The 26,077-nt window shown below is 41.5% G+C and overlaps 2 protein-coding genes and 1 non-coding gene across 3 annotated transcripts; all 3 read right to left on the bottom strand.

Moving 5' to 3' along the window:
• Positions 1 to 203: 203 nt before the first annotated feature.
• Positions 204 to 6,250, bottom strand: LOC128701198 (protein O-linked-mannose beta-1,2-N-acetylglucosaminyltransferase 1-like). Its single transcript, XM_070100481.1, has 3 exons — positions 5,554 to 6,250; positions 4,796 to 5,402; positions 204 to 2,131 (listed from the first exon to the last, which is right to left on the bottom strand). The coding sequence occupies exons 1-3, from the start codon at positions 6,219 to 6,221 to the stop codon at positions 611 to 613; spliced, it is 2,796 nt and encodes a 931-aa protein (XP_069956582.1). The 5' UTR covers positions 6,222 to 6,250; the 3' UTR covers positions 204 to 610.
• LOC128701202 (5S ribosomal RNA) lies at positions 3,186 to 3,304 on the bottom strand. Its single transcript, XR_008408877.2, has one exon. It is a non-coding gene; the product is annotated as a 5S ribosomal RNA (ribosomal RNA).
• A 4,027-nt stretch (positions 6,251 to 10,277) lies between the features above and the next one.
• LOC128701197 (protein O-linked-mannose beta-1,2-N-acetylglucosaminyltransferase 1-like) lies at positions 10,278 to 18,337 on the bottom strand. Its single transcript, XM_053794795.2, has 2 exons — positions 17,852 to 18,337; positions 10,278 to 12,413 (listed from the first exon to the last, which is right to left on the bottom strand). Exons 1-2 carry the CDS (start codon positions 18,065 to 18,067, stop codon positions 10,791 to 10,793), a joined length of 1,839 nt encoding a protein of 612 aa, XP_053650770.2. The 5' UTR covers positions 18,068 to 18,337; the 3' UTR covers positions 10,278 to 10,790.
• Positions 18,338 to 26,077: the final 7,740 nt, after the last annotated feature.

The raw sequence follows: 26,077 nt of genomic DNA, 5'->3' as shown, positions 1-26,077 counted from the left end.
GTAGTAGTAGTAGTAGTAACATGACCACAACCACCAGTACTTTTTCTTCATCTCTTTCTACTGTCTTTGTCCCCTTCTGTCAGTGTGAATTTGTAAATGGTCCAAGTCGGACTGAAACGTCGTCATAAGCTTTTCTCTCTATGTGCAGGTTATTTATGTACTGTTCTAGTCACGGTATTGTACCTCTTTGTTATTTAATTCTTAGCAGACTCATTCCTCTACTTTTGCCTAAAGTTAAAGAACTGCTCACCCTGAAATTACCTGTTCATTTCTGTTTTCTGTGTTATATTCTTCTGTATTCGACTGAAGAAGCCTGTTGATCAAGCGAAATGTTTCTTAACCGTCTTGTCGGTATTGTATATAACCGACAAAAATATGCAATTTGCAAATGATAAGTTGTAAAGGTAGTGATACCTGCAGAAACAAAAATTCTTCATTATAAAGGCAATGATTCGTGGATATTCAAACATCCGAAGATAGAGGTAATACCACCAATAGCAAGCCATTTATTTAGCTTTTAGGAAAGTACACTTGAAAGATGAGTGGTGCTGCCCAATAAACTCGCTACTAGGAGTAAAATCTAAAAGCAGAATTTCTTGAGATTTACTACTCAGAACTCCTCTTCTGAGAGGCTGTCGACGTTCCACAGCTGGAGACCTGGAGGCTTAAGATGAGAGTAGGAGGAGTAGGGAATCCCCACCACGTAGAGAGTAGTGAAGATTGAGATGGTTATGATGCTCACCCCCTCGTGATGGCCCTGGACAGACTGCGCCCACCCACCCACACAATCAAGCAAAACAAAATACTGCCTCCCATCTGGTGTGCCTTTCTCATTGGTGTCCTGCCTGTAGTAGAACACATAGAGCTGCTTTGGGTTGAGTGAGGGCATGAAATCTTCATTGCAAGGATTACCCAGGAGCGGTGTTGCTGCGGTAATGTTGTTAGAGAGCTCCTGGCGCCAGGTAGGCAGCTGAAGTTTTGAAACTCCGACCAAAGGCACGCCGGATTCCCGGACCATCGGCCTGCCCACAAAGGCCACCTCCGCTAACAGAGAATGGTAGTTGGTGCCCACGCCATAGTGAGAGCTACGGCCAACTTCCGGAAAGACGCATTCTCTTCCTCGCCTGACATTCATGTAAAGCCAAAAGTCATAGATTATCATGTTGGTGTTATGCTCGTCTTCCGGCCACTTGATCAAGGCTTCCTGGATAAATTGGGGCGTCACCGCGTACCCCCACATGACCTGAACGGAACCTCGGAAAACTCGTGAGGGATTGAAAGTTCGGTTAGACACACCTGTGATAGAGAAAGCATTGATGCAATAGATAGTTGGGTCAGCGTGGAGCAGCCAGAGAGTCTGGCTCATGAAGGAGAAGAAGTCTGGCGAGACTTCGACGTCTTCATCGAGGAATATGACCGCTGGAGCGTCGGGGAAGGTGTTGACTGCTAACTGGAAAACACTGCGGTAGTAGCGGAAGAGCTTAGTATTGTCTTGTCCCTGGATGGCAACTTTGGTGAAGTTGAGGTCGAGAAGACGAAGAAGTTGTGTTGTGGACGGCGGGGCATCACCGAGGACAACGAGGACGTTGTGTTGTTGTGCCCCTGGTGTGGCCAGCAGGGTGGTGAGGGTGTGGTAGAGGTACTGGTGTCTATTACCTGCTGTCACCACCACACCCACCCCAGCAAGGGCCGTCTGCTGACCCACGGGTGGAGCAGAGGGCAATGGTAATGGGTCTGGGGACCACTCATCACAGAGCCCACCCATGGCACCATGAGCCTCGCAGTACTGCCAGCGCTCTTCTTCAACCCTCTGGTTCTTGTTGGAGTTCCATGGCATCGGCATGTGTGACAGAGGAAGGATGAGGTGCGCCTTGTGTTGAGTGATGCCATGAAAAATAACTGTCTCTGAGATGGTGCGTCCACCCTTGATGAACACCCACGTCCAACAAGCCCGGGGCGTGAGGTAAAGGGCAAAGACTGAACCCAAATGGGCGAGGCTTTGAGCAGCGTGACGAAGTCCAATAGCGCCAAACACTGACACCGTCATCACCACTACCCGCCCCGGTGCCACGCGCTCCAAGTGCCACTCCAGGTCCGCCCAGTGAGCCCAATACAACCCAAGTGGGAACACCTGTAGAAAACATACAGTATTAATATTTATTATGGAAAACATGACAACCTTGACTAGACCTTGACATAACACTGTAACACATTAGGGACACGAGGAGCAGCGACCTCCACTTGCTGAGTTCTGGGTATTTTGAGTGACATAAGACAGATCAACCAGGCAATAATAGCTGAGAGCTGCTCACAGAATACATTTTAACTATATTCAATATGTACTTATATGGAAATATGCTGAATCCCATCCCAGTGGTGCTCACCACGTAAAATATTCCGCACGACCAATCCGGATTTAGTATCTCTTATCAATACAACAATAACTGCTAAGATGAGAAATTCTTAGTAACATTTTTACACACTGTTCACTTTACCCTCTGTTTTAGTCATGTGAAGTATACATGTTTATAATTTTTACAGTGATGCCCATAGCCGCATTCTGCTACTACTACTACCACCACTACTACTACTACTATTACGACTACGATTACTGATATTCTTCTACTTCTAAATAATGTGAGATACACACATACCAGCTAACTCCTACTGTGGGAGGCTACTGTCTGCCTCCCTCATAATAGTATCTATATTTACTGCCTTCAAGAGAGAGCTGGACAGATACCTAAAGTCGGTGCCGGATCAGCCGGGCTGTGGCTCGTACGTCGGACTGCGTGCGGCCAGCAGTAACAGCCTAGTTGATCAGGCCCTGATCCATCGGGAGGCCTGGTCGTGGACCGGGCCGCGGGGGCGTTGATCCCCGGAATAACCTCCAGGTAACCTCCAGCTATGTACAAGGTATACAATACAGGCTTAGGTGACATCAATGACATGCTACAGTATAGAAAGCCGCTTGTTGTGCAGAGTACTTCGGGCAAATTAGGTCAGTTTTGTCCCAGGATGCGACCCACACCAGTCGACTAACTCCTATTTTACTGATGAGGAACATAGACAACCGGTGGAAGGAAACACACCCAGTGTTTCTACCCTCGCTGGGAATCGAACACAGACACTCTCAGTGTGAAGCGAGAGCTTTAGCCATCAGGCCACGGGGCACCAAGATTAATGCCCAACAGCACTTGGTGTTCCCAGGCGGTCACCCATCCAAGTACTAGCCAAACCCAACGTTGCTTAACTTCGCTGATCGGGCGAGATGCGGTGCGTTCAACGTAGTATGGCCGTTGGCGGTGAGAAAATGCGTAATAACACCTAGCCTGAAGGAGAGGCAGCTCACTGCCACAAGCCTTACTACTACCACTATTACGACTACTACTAACTCTATTACTACTACTTCTGCTACTCTTTTTACTATTACTTATACTACTACTACTACTACTACCACTGGTACTGGTACTACTACTACATCTGATAATAATAATAATAATAATAATAATAATAATAATAATAATAATAATAATAATAATAATAAAAATAAATTGAACCCTGTAAAACACTTGTAAACTCAGGCAACATCTGTCCTCCCCTCAGCACACACACCATTTATTATAAATCAAGAAATACTTGGCAATATATTTGTTTAAATTTCCGTGCTTTTTTTTTGTCAATTTTGATTACGTTTACTCCATACGTTAGACCACTTTTATAATTCTAAAAGAGCTGACCAACCCTTTGATTATAGACTTCAAAGTGGCCATTTACTAGGGAAATTTTATAGGGGAAAACATCCTTCTGATGTTGATTGCTCTCACATTTGTGAAAAAATTTGTAACGGGACATAGGGAAAAGGAGACGAAAATTGCCATTCGATATATATATATATATATATATATATATATATATATATATATATATATATATATATATATATATATATATATATATATACATCGTGCCGAATAGGCAGAACTTGCGATCTTGCCTTAAATAGCAACGCTCATCTTGCCATACAGGACAAGCGAAAATTTGTGTATGCAATAATTTCGCCAAAATCATTCAGAACCTAAAGAAAAAAATATATTTCACTGTGCTTGTTTAGTATTAAATTACTGTAAACAAATCTAAAATATATTTAGTTGGTTTAGGCTAAAATAAATTGTTAGGTAAGTTTTCTAAGATTCTTTTGGTGCAAAATTATAAATTTTTGCATCAACATTATTGAAAAAAATATATCTTTAATCGTATAAGAGAAAATTTTAGGAAGGACTTAATTTTAAATGAGTTCTTGCTAATTGACCAGTTTTACATATTCGGCACGACATATATATATATATATATATATATATATATATATATATATATATATATATATATATATATATATATATAAATTATAATAAGTAAAATAGGTGACATTTATTAATTAGATTAAGGGTAATAATACCATGGGTGGAACAATTCACAAGTAACTCACACTACACAGGTAACTTATAACGACATATCGAGCCGTCCTGGACAACTGTCAGGTCACTATTCATTTCATTGGTTGGTTGGTAAAGTTTAAAGGCTATCGACTACAGGAGTCATAAGGCTGCTTGTCAATTGTCCAGCCACCAGTCAAAGAATATTTCCATCCTTAGCCCAGGGATTAATGTAAATTCTCAGTTTATATGCACCGAGAGATACATCCATCTCTGTGTATATACCCTGCGAGGCACGCCACCAACGGGTCATTATAAGGCTAAAACTTGCAGAATATTACAACCACGTGGTCACTTACCCTGTGGAAGATTAGAGCTGGTTTCCTCTGATTGATTACGGAGAGGGTGATCCCTTCACCCTGAGTGGGTGGGGTGTGTGGGTGAGCTTCTTTTGGGGGTAGGTTGAGCCCTTGGGTGATAAATGGGGGAAAGGTGACACAGGTGTGGTGGTAGGGGTGTGGGTGGCACCTTTCCACCTTTAAACCCCATCCATTCGTTGCTGACCACACCTCCATACTGATACTACTACTATTGTTGCTACTGATACTATTGCTATTGCTGGTACTACTGTTGCTGTTGCTATTACTACTACTACTGCCGTTGCTGTTGCTGCTGTTATTAAGATTCTTGCTACTATTACTGATACTACTATTGCTGCTGCTATTACTTCTACTGCTACTATTCCAACTGCTATTGCCTCTGCTACTGCTGCTATTGTTGCTACTCCCACTGCTGCTGCTGCTGCTTTTGCTGGAGTTTCTGTTAATATTACCACTAATACTACCAACATCAATTCCACTAAAACTGCTACTATTACTAGTATTATTTTTCATGTTTCTTCTAGTGCTGCTGTTCGTTGCGTTTTGTGTTATTCTTGTTCCCCATTCACTGTTTCTGCTGCTGTGTCTGAAAAATAAAGCGGAGATATTTTCCAAAGGCTCTTCGTTTAAGTCAAAACTAAGTGTGTGAAAAACTGATTTAAAACTGGTAATTACGATGTCTATTATCAGAGAAGCACAATCAACAAAAATCTGTTTATTTTTAGCTGTTTACGTACTTTGTTTGCTGGGTTGTCAAGAAGTGATGATGGCTAGGTTGTACGTAGTGGTGGTCATGGTTTGTTTGTGTGTGGTGGTGGTCAGGGTTTGTTTGTGTGTGGTGGTGGTCAGGGTTTGTTTGTGTGTGGTGCTGGTCAGGGTTTGTTTGTGTGTGGTGGTGGTCATGGTTTGTTTGTGTGTGGTGCTGGTCAGGGATTGTTTGTGTGTGGTGGTGGTCAGGGTTTGTTTGTGTGTGGTGGTGGTCAGGGTTTGTTTGTGTGTGGTGGTGGTCAGGGCTTGTTTGTGTGTGGTGGTGGTGAGGGTTTGTTTGTGTGTGGTGGTGGTCAGGGTTTGTTTGTGTGTGGTGGTGGTCAGGGCTTGTTTGTGTGTGGTGGTGGTCAGGGCTTGTTTGTGTGTGGTGGTGGTCAGGGCTTGTTTGTGTGTGGTGGTGGTCAGGGCTTGTTTGTGTGTGGTGGTGGTCAGGGCTTGTTTGTGTGTGGTGGTGGTCAGGGCTTGTTTGTGTGTGGTGGTGGTCAGGGCTTGTTTGTGTGTGGTGGTGGTCAGGGCTTGTTTGAATATAATGGTGGTTGGAGTTGTGGTAGATGCTGAAGATCATGACAGCCTGTACGACCACAACTGCAGCTGCGACTACGACAGTTGATTTACATAAACTCCTTGTCTTCTCCATCTCCAGTACATAACAGTGTCCCCAGCTGCTTCTAAAATACATTTTTATTATTATTATTATTATTATTATTATTATTATTATTATTATTATTATTATTATTATTATTATTATTATTATTATTATTGTTATTCTTGGTTTTATTATTAGTAATAGTAGTAGTTGTATTACAAGTAATTTTTCGTTTGATATGAAACACGACAAACACATTTGATCAAAGCTTCAGAACGCACCTCATCATCGCTCACTGAATCACATCAATTCGCCACGTCACACAACATCAACGCTGCACAAACCTCACTTGTCACTTATAAGCGTTTGACTGATTTTTTTACGCCTTAATGAAGAGGAGGAAAGTTGAGTCGTGTTATTTCTTGGCTTCTTCCTCATTCCCCTCCGTCCTTAAAGTCGTTTTCCTCCATTACCTTAACTCCTCAAGGCTGGGAGAGGTCTACCTGCCCTCCAGGTAGACCTCTCCCAGCCTTGTCTCTCCCTCTCTAAGACAGGGAGAGATGATTACCTCTAAGGTAATCGAAGCGAAATTTGTCGCAGGTAACCTGTAACTGAGATCTGGAAAGACAGAAGGCCTAAGAAGAGTGACAGCGTGACCAAAGACTTCTAAATTTTGGTTACTAATCACCTGTCGTGGCCGTCATTGGTTCGTCAGCTTCTCCCCCACCTTCACATGTTTTCCTGAGACACCATTGTTCCAGCACCACACGCAAGCTGTAATCCCGTCATAACACCGGCACCTCCGAACGGGTCATCCTATGACGAAGGCTCGGGTCAGGTGGTTTTCCCTGATAATAAACCAACAATAGAGTGAATGAACTCTGAACGGACCATCTTTCGATAAAGACTCATGTCAGGTGGTTTTCCCTGATTAATAAACCAACAATAAAGTGAATAAACTCCATGAGTCTTCTGCTACTTTTATCTTCCCTGGGGATAATCATTACGTTAAAATACCTTGCGATTAATGCATGAAATAAACTGTGTAACTTTCTAATTATAACTAATGTTCTTTTCGTAGTCATGTATTTGCAATTAAAGTTATTAAACGAATGCCTCAAAAATCATAATATGTACTTACTGAGGCAGTGAAAACTGTCAGTTTTAGAAATGCAGTGCCTTTAAATGCCAGGATATTTAATACGTCGAGTGAAGAAATGCGAACTTTGGACCAAAAAAACTGCTGCTTCACTGGGAAGTTCAATATCTGCCCCTCGGAAAAGTGTTGACTTGGTTTTATGAGTAACGAGAAGACAAAAGTCTTCTTTATCAGAGAGTCTTTGTAAACTATCACACAACATGAGTAACAAAAGTTGGATACAGATGGCGGTATACTTGTTTGATATATTTCCATATCTCAGTGAACTTAAAGTTTCAGTTCAAGGTATTAATGGAGTATATTTCAAAACTCAGGGTAAAATGAGTGTAATATATATATATATATATTATTTTTTTATTATTTTTTTATTATCACACCGGCCGATTCCCACCAAGGCAGGGTGGCCCGAAAAAGAAAAACTTTCACCATCATTCACTCCATCACTGTCTTGCCAGAAGGGTGCTTTACACTACAGTTTTTAAACTGCAACATTAACACCCCTCCTTCAGAGTGCAGGCACTGTACTTCCCATCTCCAGAACTCAAGTCCGGCCTGCCGGTTTCCCTGAATCCCTTCATAAATGTTACTTTGCTCACACTCCAACAGCACGTCAAGTATTAAAAACCATTTGTCTCCATTCACTCCTATCAAACACGCTCACGCATGCCTGCTGGAAGTCCAAGCCCCTCGCACACAAAACCTCCTTTACCCCCTCCCTCCAACCCTTCCTAGGCCGACCCCTACCCCGCCTTCCTTCCACTACAGACTGATACACTCTTGAAGTCATTCTGTTTCGCTCCATTCTCTCTACATGTCCGAACCACCTCAACAACCCTTCCTCAGCCCTCTGGACAACAGTTTTGGTAATCCCGCACCTCCTCCTAACTTCCAAACTACGAATTCTCTGCATTATATTCACACCACACATTGCCCTCAGACATGACATCTCCACTGCCTCCAGCCTTCTCCTCGCTGCAACATTCATCACCCACGCTTCACACCCATATAAGAGCGTTGGTAAAACTATACTCTCATACATTCCCCTCTTTGCCTCCAAGGACAAAGTTCTTTGTCTCCACAGACTCCTAAGTGCACCACTCACTCTTTTTCCCTCATCAATTCTATGATTCACCTCATCTTTCATAGACCCATCCGCTGACACGTCCACTCCCAAATATCTGAATACGTTCACCTCCTCCATACTCTCTCCCTCCAATCTGATATTCAATCTTTCATCACCTAATCTTTTTGTTATCCTCATAACCTTACTCTTTCCTGTATTCACCTTTAATTTTCTTCTTTTGCACACCCTACCAAATTCATCCACCAATCTCTGCAACTTCTCTTCAGAATCTCCCAAGAGCACAGTGTCATCAGCAAAGAGCAGCTGTGACAACTCCCACTTTGTGTGTGATTCTTTATCTTTTAACTCCACGCCTCTTGCCAAGACCCTCGCATTTACTTCTCTTACAACCCCATCTATAAATATATTAAACAACCACGGTGACATCACACATCCTTGTCTAAGGCCTACTTTTACTGGGAAAAAATTTCCCTCTTTCCTACATACTCTAACTTGAGCCTCACTATCCTCGTAAAAACTCTTCACTGCTTTCAGTAACCTACCTCCTACACCATACACTTGCAACATCTGCCACATTGCCCCCCTATCCACCCTGTCATACGCCTTTTCCAAATCCATAAATGCCACAAAGACCTCTTTAGCCTTATCTAAATACTGTTCACTTATATGTTTCACTGTAAACACCTGGTCCACACACCCCCTACCTTTCCTAAAGCCTCCTTGTTCATCTGCTATCCTATTCTCCGTCTTACTCTTAATTCTTTCAATTATAACTCTACCATACACTTTACCAGGTACACTCAACAGACTTATCCCCCTATAATTTTTGCACTCTCTTTTATCCCCTTTGCCTTTATACAAAGGAACTATGCATGCTCTCTGCCAATCCCTAGGTACCTTACCCTCTTCCATACATTTATTAAATAATTGCACCAACCACTCCAAAACTATATCCCCACCTGCTTTTAACATTTCTATCTTTATCCCATCAATCCCGGCTGCCTTACCCCCTTTCATTTTACCTACTGCCTCACGAACTTCCCCCACACTCACAACTGGCTCTTCCTCACTCCTACAAGATGTTATTCCTCCTTGCCCTATACACGAAATCACAGCTTCCCTATCTTCATCAACATTTAACAATTCCTCAAAATATTCCTTCCATCTTCCCAATACCTCTAACTCTCCATTTAATAACTCTCCTCTCCTATTTTTAACTGACAAATCAATTTGTTCTCTAGGCTTTCTTAACTTGTTAATATATATATATATATATATATATATATATATATATATATATATAAACACTGATCTCTGGCTGAAGGAGACTCGAACCTACGAACCTTGGAACAAGGTACGCAGTGCTTTACCAATCTACCCACACTGAACCAATACCTTGGAGTCCAGCTTGCGCTAGACTTTGATCCAAGGTAGCCAGCTTTCAGGCTGGTGCATGCAGGGGATGAGATGAAAAGCTGTAAGCCTTCTCCCTGAAAGCTGGCTGCCTTGGATCAAAGTCTAGTGCAAACTGGACTCCAAGGTATTGGTCCAGTGTGGGTAGATTGGTAAAGCACTGCGTACCTTGTTCCAAGGTTCGTAGGTTCGAGTCTCCTTCAGCCAGAGATCAGTGTTTATATATATATATATATATATATATATATATATATATATATATATATATATATATATAATATTTATATTTTTAACTCAAGAAATCGTAATGACACGATTGTAGACAAACCACGATAAGGGTGGGAATTGAGCTCGCGGCTAGCAAGTCGTTAAACTAGGTCTGGAGTTTTACGACTCACTCGCCGCGAGTTCAATCCCCGCCCGTACCGTGGTTTGATTCATATCCTTATTATTTACTTCATAAACAGGTTAAGAAAATTAAATTTTCTTTCGTTTTTCATACGAATTTCTAAACTTATATAAGATTTATATGAAACTTATACAACTGTATTTGCACATTTCATATTTTATATAAAGTAGTAAAAATTGAGATTTATTGCCATTTGTATTGTATTATTAAAATTTTTCCTATTGGTCAAAGATCCGGGACTGTTTTTTGTTTTTTAACATAAAGGATACATGACTTCAAACATTTTGAAAACCTCTGGACTAGAGTGCCATACAACCTTGGCACGATGCTATTCAGGAACACATTTGAGTACAATTTTTTTTTTGGTGGCATGTACTCACGCCTATATCTACTCAGTTTGACTGGTATAGACCAGCAGTCATTCTGTCGTGACTTGTCATTGGGTCAGTGGGAACCATAATGGCATTTGAGTAGACACCGCTGTATATACCTGCAATATCAATGACTCAGTCATTATATGGAATAGAATTATATCATAGGGTTTTCTAAATTCAATTAAACTGCAGACAAGTAACTCATAAGATAAGACGAAGTCATGTTCCTGTTGGCTATTACGGGGATGAACTTGTGCTTGTTGAGCTCGTTCAGTTGTACGACTTCAAATTCCTCCTCGGGAATAGTGTTAACATCCCAGAGTGGAAGATCCCGAGGCTTGAGGTGAGAGTAGGAGGAGAAAGGAACTCCCACTAGGTAAAGGGTAGTGTAGATCGAGAAGGCTAAGATGCTTACCCCCTCGTGCTGGCCCTGATCTGAGAGCGCCCATCCACCCACACAGTTCTGCAAAGCAAAAAATTGGCTCGCATCTGGTAAGCCTTGCTCAATGGCATCCAACCTGTAGTAGAACACATAGAGCTGCTCGGGGTTATGTTTGGGTATGAAATCCGCAGAGCACGGATTACCTAGCAGTGGAGTGGCTAAGGTAAGGTTGTTAGAGAGATCATGGCGCCAGGTAGGAAGCTGAAGCCTGGAAACTCCCACCAGAGGCACCCCAGACTCCTGGACCACTGGCCTGTTTAGAAAGATCACCTCTACCATCAGAGGAACAGAGTTGGTACCCATCCCATAGTGTGAACTCCGACCCACTTCTGGAAACACGCATTCTCTTCCTCGCCTGACATTCGAGTAGAGCCAAAAATCATAGATTATGATGTTCGTGTTATGCTCGTCTTTCGGCCACTTGATCAAGGCTTCGTGGATAAACTGGGGCGTCACCGCGTACCCCCACATGACCTGGACGGAACCTCGGAAAACTCGTGAGGGATTGAAAGTTCGGTTAGAAAAACCTGTGTTGGAGAAAGCATTGATGCAGTAGATAGTTGGGTCAGCGTGGAGCAGCCAGAGAGTCTGGCTCATGAAGGAGAAGAAGTCTGGTGAGACTTCGACGTCTTCATCTAGGAATATGACCGCTGGAGCGTCAGGGAAGGTGTTGACTGCTAATTGGAAGACACTGCGGTAGTAGCGGAAGAGCTTTGCATTGTCTTGTCCCTGGACGGCAACTTTGGTGAAGTTGAGGTCGAGGAGACGAAGAAGTTGTGTTGTGGAAGGCGGGGCATCACCGAGGATAACGAGAACGTTGTGTTGTTGTGCCCCTGGTGTGGCAAGCAGGGTGGTGAGGGTGTGGTAGAGGTACTGATGTCTATTACCTGCTGTCACCACCACACCCACCCCAGCAAGGGCCGTCTGCTGACCCACAGGGGGAGCAGAGGGCAATGGTAATGGGTCTGGGGACCACTCATCACAGAGCCCACCCATGGCACCATGAGCCTCACAGTACTGCCAGCGCTCTTCTTCAACCCTCTGGTTCTTGTTGGAGTTCCATGGCATCGGCATGTGTGACAGAGGAAGGATGAGGTGCGCCTTGTGTTGAGCGATGCCTTGAAGAATAACCGTCTCTGAGATGGTGCGTCCACCCTTGATGAACACCCACGTCCAACGAGCGCTGGGCATGAGGTAAAGGGCAAAGACTGAACCCAACTGAGTGAGGCGTTGGGCAGCGTGACGAAGTCCAATAGTGCCAAACACTGACACCGTCATCACCACTACCCGCCCCGGTGCCACGCGCTCCAAGTGCCACTCCAGGTCCGCCCAGTGAGCCCAATACAACCCAAGTGGGAACACCTGTAGAGAACACATACAGTATTAGTATTTATTATGGAAAACATGGCAAACTTGGCTAGATCTTGATTTAGCACTCTGACCATTTTCAGTCTTGTGAATACACCAAATCAATGTAGTGGAATTTTTTTACGCAGCTCAATTTGGTCTGAACATACCAATGTTTAAAGTTATTATAACCATAGAGGAGTATCAAACCCCGACTGGTCACATATCATCTAGAAACACTATTTAAATAAGCCATTTATGGCTTTTTGTGCGAGTTATTCTCAGTTAAATCACAATCTCTCATACTTGTATGAATTTAATCTTTGTGTGCTCAGTTTAGCAGCATTCCTCGAGCTGTGGTCGGCAATGATTTGCTAAGGCTTCTATAGTCACCGAGGTGCCTCTTGGGCCCTCGGTGAAGTGTTAGTGTTGTTTCCTAGTTTGGGGTTTTCATAGGAAGCTCTTTTGTACTTTTTGTTTTATTATTAGTGCGATTCATAGAATGCAAAAGATAAGAGCACTCGAAGAAGAACACACCACTTAGAACACTCAACAAAGAACACTCCACTTAGAACACTCAACAAAGAACACTCCACTTAGAACACTCAACAAAGAACACTCCACTTAGAACACTCAACAAAGAACACTCCACTTAGAACACTCAACAAAGAACACTCCACTTAGAACACTCAACAAAGAACACTCCACTTAGAACACTCAACAAAGAACACTCCACTTAGAACACTCAACAAAGAACACTCCACTTAGAACACTCAACAAAGAACACTCCACTTAGAACACTCAACAAAGAACACTCCACTTAGAACACTCAACAAAGAACACTCCACTTAGAACACTCAACAAAGAACACTCCACTTAGAACACTGAACAAAGAACACTCCACTTAGAACACTGAACAAAGAACACTCCACTTAGAACACTCAACAAAGAACACTCCACTTAGAACACCCAACAAAGAACACATCACTTAGAACACTCAACAAAGAACACTCCACTTAGAACACCCAACAAAGAACACATCACTTAGAACACTCAACAAAGAACACTCCACTTAGAACACTCAACAAAGAACACTCCACTTAGAACACTCAACAAAGAACACTCCACTTAGAACACTCAACAAAGAACACATCACTTAGAACACTTAAAGAACACTCCACTTAGAACTCTCAACAGAGAACACTCCACTTAGAACACTCAACAAAGAACACTCCACTTAAAACACTCAACAAAGAACACACCACATAGAACACTCAACAAAGAACACATCACTTAGAACACTTAAAGAACACTCCTCTTAGAACACTCAACAGAGAACATTCCACTTAGAACACTCAACAAAGAACACTCCACTTAGAACACTCAACAAAGAACACTCCACATAGAACACTCAACAAAGAACACATCACTTAGAACACTTAAAGAACACTCCACTTAGAACACTCAACAAAGAACACTCCACTTAGAACACCCAACAAAGAACACATCACTAAGAACACTCAACAAAGAACACATCACTTAGAACACTCAACAAAGAACACACCACTTAGAACACTCAACAAAGAACACTCCACTTAAAACACTCAACAAAGAACACACCACATAGAACACTCAACAAAGAACACATCACTTAGAACACTTAAAGAACACTCCACTTAGAACACTCAACAAAGAACACTCCACTTAGAACACTCAACAAAGAACACATCACTAAGAACACTCAACAAAGAACACATCACTTAGAACACTTAAAGAACACTCCACTAAGAACACTCAACAAAGAACACATCACTTAGAACACTTAAAGAACACACCACTAAGAACACTCAACAAAGAACACTCCACTTAGAACACTCAACAAAGAACACTCCACTTAGAACACTCAACAAAGAACACTCCACTTAGAACACTCAACAAAGAACACTCCACTTAGAACACTCAACAAAGAACACTCCACTTAGAACACTCAACAAAGAACACTCCACTTAGAACACTCAACAAAGAACACTCTACTTAGAGCACTCAACAAAGAACACTCCACTTAGAACACTCAACAAAGAACACTCCACTTAGAACACTCAACAAAGAACACTCCACTTAGAACACTCAACAAAGAACACTCCACTTAGAACACTCAACAAAGAACACTCTACTTAGAGCACTCAACAAAGAACACTCCACTTAGAACACTCAACAAAGAACACTCCACTTAGAACACTCAACAAAGAACACTCCACTTAGAACACTCAACAAAGAACACTCCACTTAGAACACTCAACAAAGAACACTCCACTTAGAACACTCAACAAAGAACACTCCACTTAGAACACTCAACAAAGAACACTCCACTTAGAACACTCAACAAAGAACACTCCACTTAGAACACTCAACAAAGAACACTCTACTTAGAGCACTCAACAAAGAACACTCCACTTAGAGCACTCAACAAAGAACACTCCACTTAGAACACTCAACAAAGAACACTCCACTTAGAACACTCAACAAAGAACACTCCACTTAGAACACTCAACAAAGAACACATCACTTAGAACACTCAACAAAGAACACTCCACAGAGAACAGTCTAACTACTTCATGAACATTTCAACATTCTAAGTTATGTATTTTATTTCGCTATTTTAGCCTTTAACTTTTAAATATTTTACATGCGTAAACACACACATAACCAGCACATAGAAGAAAGAAGTTTATGACGACGTTTCGGTCCGATTTGGACCACTGAGGAAGCAAGTAATGTATATAGGAGAGGACATTCCTGTCCTCCTCTCCAATATACACTGGCTTCCTTACCTTCGTGCGTTAGTGTGACTAATCAATGGTCCAAATCGGACCGAAGCGTCGTCATAAGTCTCATTCTCGTATATACAGGTTATTTCACTGGAGTGAAGACGTCCTCTGGGATCCTATTTGCTTGGACATCCTCCTCTTTTCCGAAACCTTGCAAGCTCCTGATAATGTGTTGATTGCAACAGCAAAGGCCTAGCCCTAGAGTTATCATTGCATCCTGTATCGCGTGGTTTGCGATATATATATATATATATATATATATATATATATATATATATATATATATATATATATATATATATATATATATATATATATATATATATATATATATATATATATATATATATATATATATATATATATATGTATATATATATATATATATACATACATACATACATGTATATATATGCATGCTGTATGATCCCTGTTTTTCAATAAATCTGTCAATCAGCTACTGGTCACAAACAAATCTGATTTCTCCATATTACGCTGTAAATTCACGCCATTTACTTATGCCTTTGTGGTCGATGAACCGGTTCTGATGCCTTCTCTATAAGGAAATGAAAGCAGATTTTTTTCAATTTCAGTCTATGAATATAAAACACAATATTTGTATTAACTACCTGGAAAACACAACCATAATTACAAATAATTGATAAATACAAACGCATCATAGGATATATATTGTATACAGACAGGTGTGTATATTTATCAATGGATATACATTGAATGTACTTTAAATCTGATTTTAAAATTAAATGTTTATTGATAGTGTATGTACGGGTGACAGACTTCGTTAATGACTTACGTATATCAAAAAGATATATAACTAACAAAGCAAATTAAACACACACGTACATATATATCTTTTGTACCATATTATGTAATAAAATATTTCTATTGGTATAAAAAAAATATGAAAAGATGGGGTGGTAGGGGAAGTGGATTATAAATATTCTTCCTTGAAGCCTTTTTATCCACTTCTCCGAGGCTGTGGATCCTACAATTTACACAAGAGGTGGACCCCATCCTATATATATATATATATATATATATATATATATATATATATATATTATATATACATATATATATATATATATATATATATTATATACATATATAGGTATGTTTTATTTAAAGACAAAATACATTGGCCAAACATTCACAAAAATACAACAGAAAGTAAAACAACATAGGTAACTCAGAGCTGCATCTCGAACACTTCGTCCAGCTCCCCGGCGGTGGGCCGCGTGTCCAGAATGCTGCAGGCATTTCCTCTCTGGATCGCAACACTGAGTCTCTGAAAGAGGAAGCTGGTCGCCCTGTGTTCCTTGGTTTCTATGATGAGCTTTTCACCCAGCTCTTTGAGGAACTTTAGAGCACACTTGCCCCATGCTCCAAGGGTCTCCGACCCTATTGGAATGAAGTTATAGCAAGGGGGAAGGTCTTCATATTTTCGGATCTTCTGGGTCTCCCTGTGGCTGGCAGCTCCACCCCCTTCCACTACAGAGTATGGCAAGTAGGTGTCTGCCAATGTGGCAGCACAGGTGTAGTCTCAGGCAATCTGCTTTCCATCCTTCCAGGGTAGCATAGTGGCTCCATCAGGACGCTTTTGACTTCCATCAGACCTCTGTACTTGGGGTTCCCGTTGAGCTGGGTAACGGGCTGTGGCGAGGCTTCTCTTTATTATGTCATTGATCTCCTCATGTCTGGCATACTTCCCTTCTGCTGTGTGGCACACGAGACCATGAAGTCCGAATTGATCAGCTGTCGCCCTGCCGCAAATACACCTATGTTCGGTGAAAATGGGGGCGGCTAGGCGAAGAGCAACACCAATCCGAATGGCCTGTGGGTCGAGACGGGTGCCCAGGGAGGAATTGGGAACAGCTAACAGGAAATCTCCTGAGTGTGGTGCCTTCACTGCCAGGAGACGAGCTTTGTTCTTTCCTGAAGCGTTGGAGAGCATTGTGTTGGCGATTTTTTCCATGATCGGTTTGTCCCAGTGGGACTGTTTGTGCTGTTTGGGAGGAGCTGGTCTATTGGAGGAGTCTGTAAGGGTGTCCCACCGAATCGCTGCTTCAGTAAACCTGGGGTCTTGAGCTCCTACCATGTATATATATATATATATATATATATATATATATATATATATATATATATATATATATATATATATATATATGTATATATATATATATATATATATATATATATATATATATATATATATATATATATATATATATATATATATATATATATACAAATGAATTTAGTGCGTCAGTGTTTTACGATACGATTTACAAACAGACCAACCAATAACTACACGCGATGCACCGCTGTTTACACAGTGTCATAAACTACGAGAATACAAGATTTACACACAACTGTAAACACCAGTAAGGCCCGAGTGTTTGCAAACAATTTCAAATGACCTTGTTTTCATTTTTAATTAATACATGAATTACATTAATTGATAATTATAAGGACACCTTTTATTATTATTATTATTATTATTATTATTATTATTATTATTATTATTATTATTATGAGGATATGCAATGCTAACACGAGAGGATATAACCTACCCAAAACTGCCATCTGGTGGTCACTTACCCTGTGGAAGATTAGAGCTGGTTTCCTTTGATTGATTACGGAGAGGGTGATCCCTTCACCCTGAGTGGGTGGGGTGTGTGGGTGAGCCTCTTCTGGGGGTAGGGTGAGTCCTTGGGTGATAAAAGGGGGAAGGGTGTCACAGGTGTTAGGGTGAGTATATGGGTGGCACCTTTCCACCTTTAAACCCCACCCATTCGTTGCTGACCACACCTCCATACTGATACTACTACTACTGTAGTTACTACTACTATTACTACTGTTACTATTGTAGTTACTACTGCTACTGTTGCTGATACTACTCCTGCTGCCGCTGCTGCTACTGCTGCTGTCACTACTAACAATGTTATTACTACTGCTACTACTACTACTACTACTACTGCTACTACTACTACTACTACTACTACTACTACTACTACTACTACTACTACTACTACTACTACTACTAATACTGTAGCGTTTATTGTTTCTGGAGATCTTGTTTGAACCATTTCTGGAACCATCAGAGAAAAGCCTTTTTACTAAACTATGCGTTTAGCTCACACAAAAACTATATGTTAATAAACTATAAAAATAAATTAGTAATAAAAATTATCAATAAAAATGTTTATAATAAAGCAACTTAAGCCAGAAAAGGTATTTATGCTCCCCCGTCTTTACTTGCCTTGCTTGGTAGGGTGTCTGGTGGGGGTCAGGGGTTGCTGGTGTGTGGTGCTGGTAGTGGTGGTGGTGGTGGTGGTAGTTGTAGGTAATGATGATCACCTGTGCCACAACTGTGGCAGCTGCCACAGCTGCCATTATGCCAATACACGACCTACACCGGTTTCCCATCTCCAGTGCATATTATCACTGTACGCATCTGAAAGACGTTTATGATTATTATTATTATTATTATTATTATTATTATTATTATTATTATTAGGATGATTATTATTATTATTATTATTATTATTATTATTATTATTATTATTATTATTATTATTATTATTATTATTATTATTATTGTTACTATTAATAATAATAACAATACTAATATTATTATTATTATTAATATTATTATTATTATCATCAACTGAAACAATCATCATTTAAAACATTAAAAAGCTCATTCATACTTTTATTTATTTATATTTCAAAATATTCTTCCCTCAGAAAAACTAAACTAATCTTACTGAAAAAAAATAATGAAAAAAATTGAAAATGACAAAATAATTAAGTGGAAAATGTGGCAATGGAAAATAAATTTTATATAAACAGTTTGTGTGTTGTGTAGTGTTGATGTGTAGCACTGTGTTGTGTAGTGTTGATGTGTAGCACTGTGTGTTGTGTAGTGTTAATGTGTAGCACTGTGTGTTGTGTAGTGTTGATGTGTAGCACTGTGTTGTGTAGTGTTGATGTGTAGCACTGTGTTGTGTAGTGTTGATGTGTAGCACTGTGTTGTGTAGTGTTGATGTGTAGCACTGTGTGTTGTGTAGTGTTGATGTGCAGCACTGTGTTGTGTAGTGTTGATGTGTAGCACTGTGTGTTGTGTAGTGTTGATGTGTAGCACTGTGTTGTGTAGTGTTGATGTGTAGCACTGTGTTGTGTAGTGTTGATGTGTAGCACTGTGTGTTGTGTAGTGTTGATGTGTAGCACTGTGTTGTGTAGTGCTGATGTGTAGCACTGTGTGTTGTGTAGTGTTGATGTGTAGCACTGTGTGTTGTGTAGTGTTGATGTGTAGCACTGTGTGTTGTGTAGTGTTGATGTGTAGCACTGTGTTGTGTAGTGTTGATGTGTAGCACTGTGTTGTGTAGTGTTGATGTGTAGCACTGTGTTGTGTAGTGTTGATGTGTAGCACTGTGTGTTGTGTAGTGTTGATGTGTAGCACTGTGTGTTGTGTAGTGTTGATGTGTAGCACTGTGTTGTGTAGTGTTGATGTGTAGCACTGTGTTGTGTAGTGTTGATGTGTAGCACTGTGTTGTGTAGTGTTGATGTGTAGCACTGTGTTGTGTAGTGTTGATGTGTAGCACTGTGTGTTGTGTAGTGTTGATGTGTAGCACTGTGTTGTGTAGTGCTGATGTGTAGCACTGTGTGTTGTGTAGTGTTGATGTGTAGCACTGTGTGTTGTGTAGTGTTGATGTGTAGCACTGTGTGTTGTGTAGTGTTGATGTGTAGCACTGTGTTGTGTAGTGTTGATGTGTAGCACTGTGTTGTGTAGTGTTGATGTGTAGCACTGTGTTGTGTAGTGTTGATGTGTAGCACTGTGTTGTGTAGTGCTGATGTGTAGCACTGTGTGTTGTGTAGTGTTGATGTGTAGCACTGTGTGTTGTGTAGTGTTGATGTGTAGCACTGTGTGTTGTGTAGTGTTGATGTGTAGCACTGTGTTGTGTAGTGTTGATGTGTAGCACTGTGTTGTGTAGTGTTGATGTGTAGCACTGTGTGTTGTGTAGTGCTGATGTGTAGCACTGTGTGTTGTGTAGTGTTGATGTGTAGCACTGTGTGTTGTGTAGTGTTGATGTGTAGCACTGTGTGTTGTGTAGTGTTGATGTGTAGCACTGTGTGTTGTGTAGTGTTGATGTGTAGCACTGTGTTGTGTAGTGTTGATGTGTAGCACTGTGTGTTGTGTAGTGTTAATGTGTAGCACTGTGTGTTGTGTAGTGTTGATGTGTAGCACTGTGTTGTGTAGTGTTGATGTGTAGCACTGTGTTGTGTAGTGTTGATGTGTAGCACTGTGTTGTGTAGTGTTGATGTGTAGCACTGTGTTGTGTAGTGTTGATGTGTAGCACTGTGTTGTGTAGTGTTGATGTGTAGCACTGTGTTGTGTAGTGTTGATGTGTAGCACTGTGTGTTGTGTAGTGTTGATGTGTAGCACTGTGTTGTGTAGTGCTGATGTGTAGCACTGTGTTGTGTAGTGTTGATGTGTAGCACTGTGTTGTGTAGTGTTGATGTGTAGCACTGTGTGTCGTGTAGTGTTGACGTGTAGCACTGTGTTGTGTAGTGTTGATGTGTAGCACTGTGTTGTGTAGTGTTGATGTGTAGCACTGTGTGTTGTGTAGTGTTGATGTGTAGCACTGTGTGTTGTGTAGTGCTGATGTGTACCACTGTGTGTTGTGTAGTGTTGATGTGTAGCACTGTGTTGTGTAGTGTTGATGTATAGCACTGTGTGTTGTGTAGTGTTGATGTGTAGCACTGTGTGTTTTGTAGTGCTGATGTGTAGCACTGTGTGTTGTGTAGTGTTGATTTGTAGCACTGTGTGTTGTGTAGTGCTGATGTGTAGCACTGTGTGCTGTGTAGTGTTGATGTGTAGCACTGTGTGTTGTGTAGTGTTGATGTGTAGCACTGTGTGTTGTGTAGTGTTGATGTGTAGCACTGTGTTGTGTAGTGTTGATGTGTAGCACTGTGTGTTGTGTAGTGTTGATTTGTAGCACTGTGTGTTGTGTAGTGCTGATGTGTAGCACTGTGTTGTGTAGTGTTGATGTGTAGCACTGTGTTGTGTAGTGTTGATGTATAGCACTGTGTGTTTTGTAGTGTTGATTTGTAGCACTGTGTTGTGTAGTGTTGATGTGTAGCACTGTGTGTTGTGTAGTGCTGATGTGTAGCACTGTGTGTTGTGTAGTGTTGATGTGTAGCACTGTGTTGTGTAGTGTTGATGTGTAGCACTGTGTTGTGTAGTGTTGATGTGTAGCACTGTGTTGTGTAGTGCTGATGTGTAGCACTGTGTTGTGTAGTGTTGATGTGTAGCACTGTGTGTTGTGTAGTGCTGATGTGTAGCACTGTGTGTTGTGTAGTGTTGATGTGTAGCACTGTGTTGTGTAGTGCTGATGTGTAGCACTGTGTTGTGTAGTGTTGATGTGTAGCACTGTGTTGTGGAGTGTTGATGTGTAGCACTGTGTGTTGTGTAGTGTTGATGTGTAGCACTGTGTTGTGTAGTGTTGATGTGTAGCACTGTGTTGTGTAGTGTTGATGTGTAGCACTGTGTTGTGTAGTGCTGATGTGTAGCACTGTGTTGTGTAGTGTTGATGTGTAGCACTGTGTTGTGTAGTGTTGATGTGTAGCACTGTGTTGTGTAGTGCTGATGTGTAGCACTGTGTTGTGTAGTGTTGATGTGTAGCACTGTGTTGAGTAGTGTTGATGTGTAGCACTGTGTTGTGTAGTGCTGATGTGTAGCACTGTGTTGAGTAGTGTTGAAGTGTAGCACTGTGCTGTGTAGTGCTGATGTGTAGCACTGTGTTGTGTAGTGTTGATGTGTAGCACTGTGTTGTGTAGTGCTGATGTGTAGCACTGTGTTGTGTAGTGTTGATGTGTAGCACTGTGTTGTGTAGTGTTGATGTGTAGCACTGTGTGTTGTGTAGTGCTGATGTGTAGCACTGTGTTGTGTAGTGTTGATGTGTAGCACTGTGTTGTGTAGTGTTGATGTGTAGCACTGTGTTGTGTAGTGCTGATGTGTAGCACTGTGTTGTGTAGTGTTGATGTGTAGCACTGTGTTGTGTAGTGCTGATGTGTAGCACTGTGTTGTGTAGTGCTGATGTGTAGCACTGTGTTGTGTAGTGTTGATGTATAGCACTGTGTGTTGTGTAGTGTTGATTTGTAGCACTGTGTGTTGTGTAGTGTTGATGTGTAGCACTGTGTTGTGTAGTGTTGATGTGTAGCACTGTGTTGTGTAGTGTTGATGTGCAGCACTGTGTGTTGTGTAGTGTTGATATGTAGCACTGTGTGTTGTGTAGTGTTGATGTGTAGCACTGTGTTGTGTAGTGTTGATGTGTAGCACTGTGTTGTGTAGTGTTGATGTGTAGCACTGTGTTGTGTAGTGCTGATGTGTAGCACTGTGTGTTGTGTAGTGTTGATGTGTAGCACTGTGTTGTGTAGTGCTGATGTGTAGCACTGTGTGTTGTGTAGTGTTGATGTGTAGCACTGTGTTGTGTAGTGCTGATGTGTAGCACTGTGTGTTGTGTAGTGTTGATGTGTAGCACTGTGTTGTGTAGTGCTGATGTGTAGCACTGTGTGTTGTGTAGTGTTGATGTGTAGCACTGTGTGTTGTGTAGTGTTGATGTGTAGCACTGTGTTGTGTAGTGTTGATGTGTAGCACTGTGTGTTGTGTAGTGCTGATGTGTAGCACTGTGTTGTGTAGTGCTGATGTGTAGCACTGTGTGTTGTGTAGTGTTGATGTGTAGCACTGTGTGTTGTGTAGTGTTGATGTGTAGCACTGTGTGTTGTGTAGTGTTGATGTGTAGCACTGTGTTGTGTAGTGTTGATGTATAGCACTGTGTGTTGTGTAGTGTTGATGTGTAGCACTGTGTGTTGTGTAGTGCTGATGTGTAGCACTGTGTGTTGTGTAGTGCTGATGTGTAGCACTGTGTTGTGTAGTGTTGATGTGTAGCACTGTGTTGTGTAGTGTTGATGTGTAGCACTGTGTTGTGTAGTGTTGATGTGTAGCACTGTGTGTTGTGTAGTGCTGATGTGTAGCACTGTGTGTTGTGTAGTATTAATGTGCAGCACTGTGTTGTGTAGTGTTGATGTGTAGCACTGTGTTGTGTAGTGTTGATGTGTAGCACTGTGTTGTGTAGTGTTGATGTGTAGCACTGTGTTGTGTAGTGTTGATGTGTAGCACTGTGTTGTGTAGTGTTGATGTGTAGCACTGTGTGTTGTGTAGTGTTGATGTGTAGCACTGTGTTGTGTAGTGTTATGTGTAGCACTGTGTGTTGTGTAGTGCTGATGTGTAGCACTGTGTGTTGTGTAGTGTTGATGTGTACCACTGTGTTGTGTAGTGTCGATGTGTAGCACTGTGTGTTGTGTAGTGTTGATGTGTACCACTGTGTTGTGTAGTGTCGATGTGTAGCACTGTGTGTTGTGTAGTGTTGATGTGTAGCACTGTTTTGTGTAGTGTTGATGTGTAGCACTGTGTTGTGTAGTGTTGATGTGTAGCACTGTGTTGTGTAGTGTTGATGTGTAGCACTGTTTTGTGTAGTGTTGATGTGTAGCACTGTGTTGTGTAGTGTTGATGTATAGCACTGTGTGTTGTGTAGTATTGATTTGTAGCACTGTGTGTTGTGTAGTGTTGATGTGTAGCACTGTGTGTTGTGTAGTGCTGATGTGTAGCACTGTGTTGTGTAGTGTTGATGTGTAGCACTGTGTTGTGTAGTGTTGATGTATAGCACTGTGTGTTGTGTAGTGTTGATTTGTAGCACTGTGTGTTGTGTAGTGCTGATGTGTAGCACTGTGTTGTGTAGTGTTGATGTGTAGCACTGTGTTGTGTAGTGCTGATGTGTAGCACTGTGTTGTGTAGTGTTGATGTGTAGCACTGTGTTGTGTAGTGTTGATGTGTAGCACTGTGTTGTGTAGTGCTGATGTGTAGCACTGTGTTGTGTAGTGTTGATGTGTAGCACTGTGTTGAGTAGTGTTGATGTGTAGCACTGTGTTGTGTAGTGCTGATGTGTAGCACTGTGTTGAGTAGTGTTGATGTGTAGCACTGTGTTGTGTAGTGCTGATGTGTAGCACTGTGTTGTGTAGTGTTGATGTGTAGCACTGTGTTGTGTAGTGTTGATGTGTAGCACTGTGTTGTGTAGTGCTGATGTGTAGCACTGTGTTGTGTAGTGTTGATGTATAGCACTGTGTGTTGTGTAGTGTTGATTTGTAGCACTGTGTTGTGTAGTGTTGATGTGTAGCACTGTGTGTTGTGTAGTGTTGATGTGTAGCACTGTGTTGTGTAGTGTTGATGTGTAGCACTGTGTGTTGTGTAGTGTTGATGTGTAGCACTGTTTTGTGTAGTGTTGATGTGTAGCACTGTGTTGTGTAGTGTTGATGTGTAGCACTGTGTTGTGTAGTGTTGATGTATAGCACTGTGTGTTGTGTAGTGTTGATTTGTAGCACTGTGTGTTGTGTAGTGCTGATGTGTAGCACTGTGTTGTGTAGTGTTGATGTGTAGCACTGTGTTGTGTTGTGCTGATGTGTAGCACTGTGTTGTGTAGTGTTGATGTGTAGCACTGTGTTGTGTAGTGTTGATGTATAGCACTGTGTGTTGTGTAGTGTTGATTTGTAGCACTGTGTGTTGTGTAGTGCTGATGTGTAGCACTGTGTTGTGTAGTGTTGATGTGTAGCACTGTGTTGTGTAGTGCTGATGTGTAGCACTGTGTTGTGTAGTGTTGATGTGTAGCACTGTGTTGTGTAGTGTTGATGTATAGCACTGTGTGTTGTGTAGTGTTGATTTGTAGCACTGTGTTGTGTAGTGTTGATGTGCAGCACTGTGTGTTGTGTAGTGTTGATGTGTAGCACTGTGTTGTGTAGTGTTGATGTGTAGCACTGTGTGTTGTGTAGTGTTGATGTGTAGCACTGTGTTGTGTAGTGTTGATGTGCAGCACTGTGTGTTGTGTAGTGTTGATATGTAGCACTGTGTGTTGTGTAGTGTTGATGTGTAGCACTGTGTTGTGTAGTGTTGATGTGTAGCACTGTGTTGTGTAGTGTTGATGTGTAGCACTGTGTTGTGTAGTGCTGATGTGTAGCACTGTGTGTTGTGTAGTGTTGATGTGTAGCACTGTGTTGTGTAGTGCTGATGTGTAGCACTGTGTGTTGTGTAGTGTTGATGTGTAGCACTGTGTTGTGTAGTGTTGATGTGTAGCACTGTGTTGTGTAGTGTTGATGTGTAGCACTGTGTGTTGTGTAGTGTTGATGTGTAGCACTGTGTGTTGTGTAGTGCTGATGTGTAGCACTGTGTGTTGTGTAGTGTTGATGTGTAGCACTGTGTTGTGTAGTGTTGATGTGTAGCACTGTGTGTTGTGTAGTGCTGATGTGTAGCACTGTGTGTTGTGTAGTGTTGATGTGTAGCACTGTGTGTTGTGTAGTGTTGATGTGTAGCACTGTGTTGTGTAGTGTTGATGTGTAGCACTGTGTGTTGTGTAGTGCTGATGTGTAGCACTGTGTGTTGTGTAGTGTTGATGTGTAGCACTGTGTGTTGTGTAGTGTTGATGTGTAGCACTGTGTTGTGTAGTGTTGATGTGTAGCACTGTGTGTTGTGTAGTACTGATGTGTACCACTGTGTGTTGTGTAGTGTTGATGTGTAGCACTGTGTTGTGTAGTGTTGATGTGTAGCACTGTGTGTTGTGTAGTGTTGATGTGTAGCACTGTGTTGTGTAGTGTTATGTGTAGCACTGTGTGTTGTGTAGTGCTGATGTGTAGCACTGTGTGTTGTGTAGTGTTGATGTGTAGCACTGTTTTGTGTAGTGTTGATGTGTAGCACTGTGTTGTGTAGTGTTGATG

The sequence above is a fragment of the Cherax quadricarinatus genome, chromosome 73, assembly GCF_038502225.1.
Source record: "Cherax quadricarinatus isolate ZL_2023a chromosome 73, ASM3850222v1, whole genome shotgun sequence".
Taxonomy (NCBI): domain Eukaryota; kingdom Metazoa; phylum Arthropoda; class Malacostraca; order Decapoda; family Parastacidae; genus Cherax; species Cherax quadricarinatus.
This window is presented reverse-complemented; position numbering and strand designations above follow the sequence as displayed.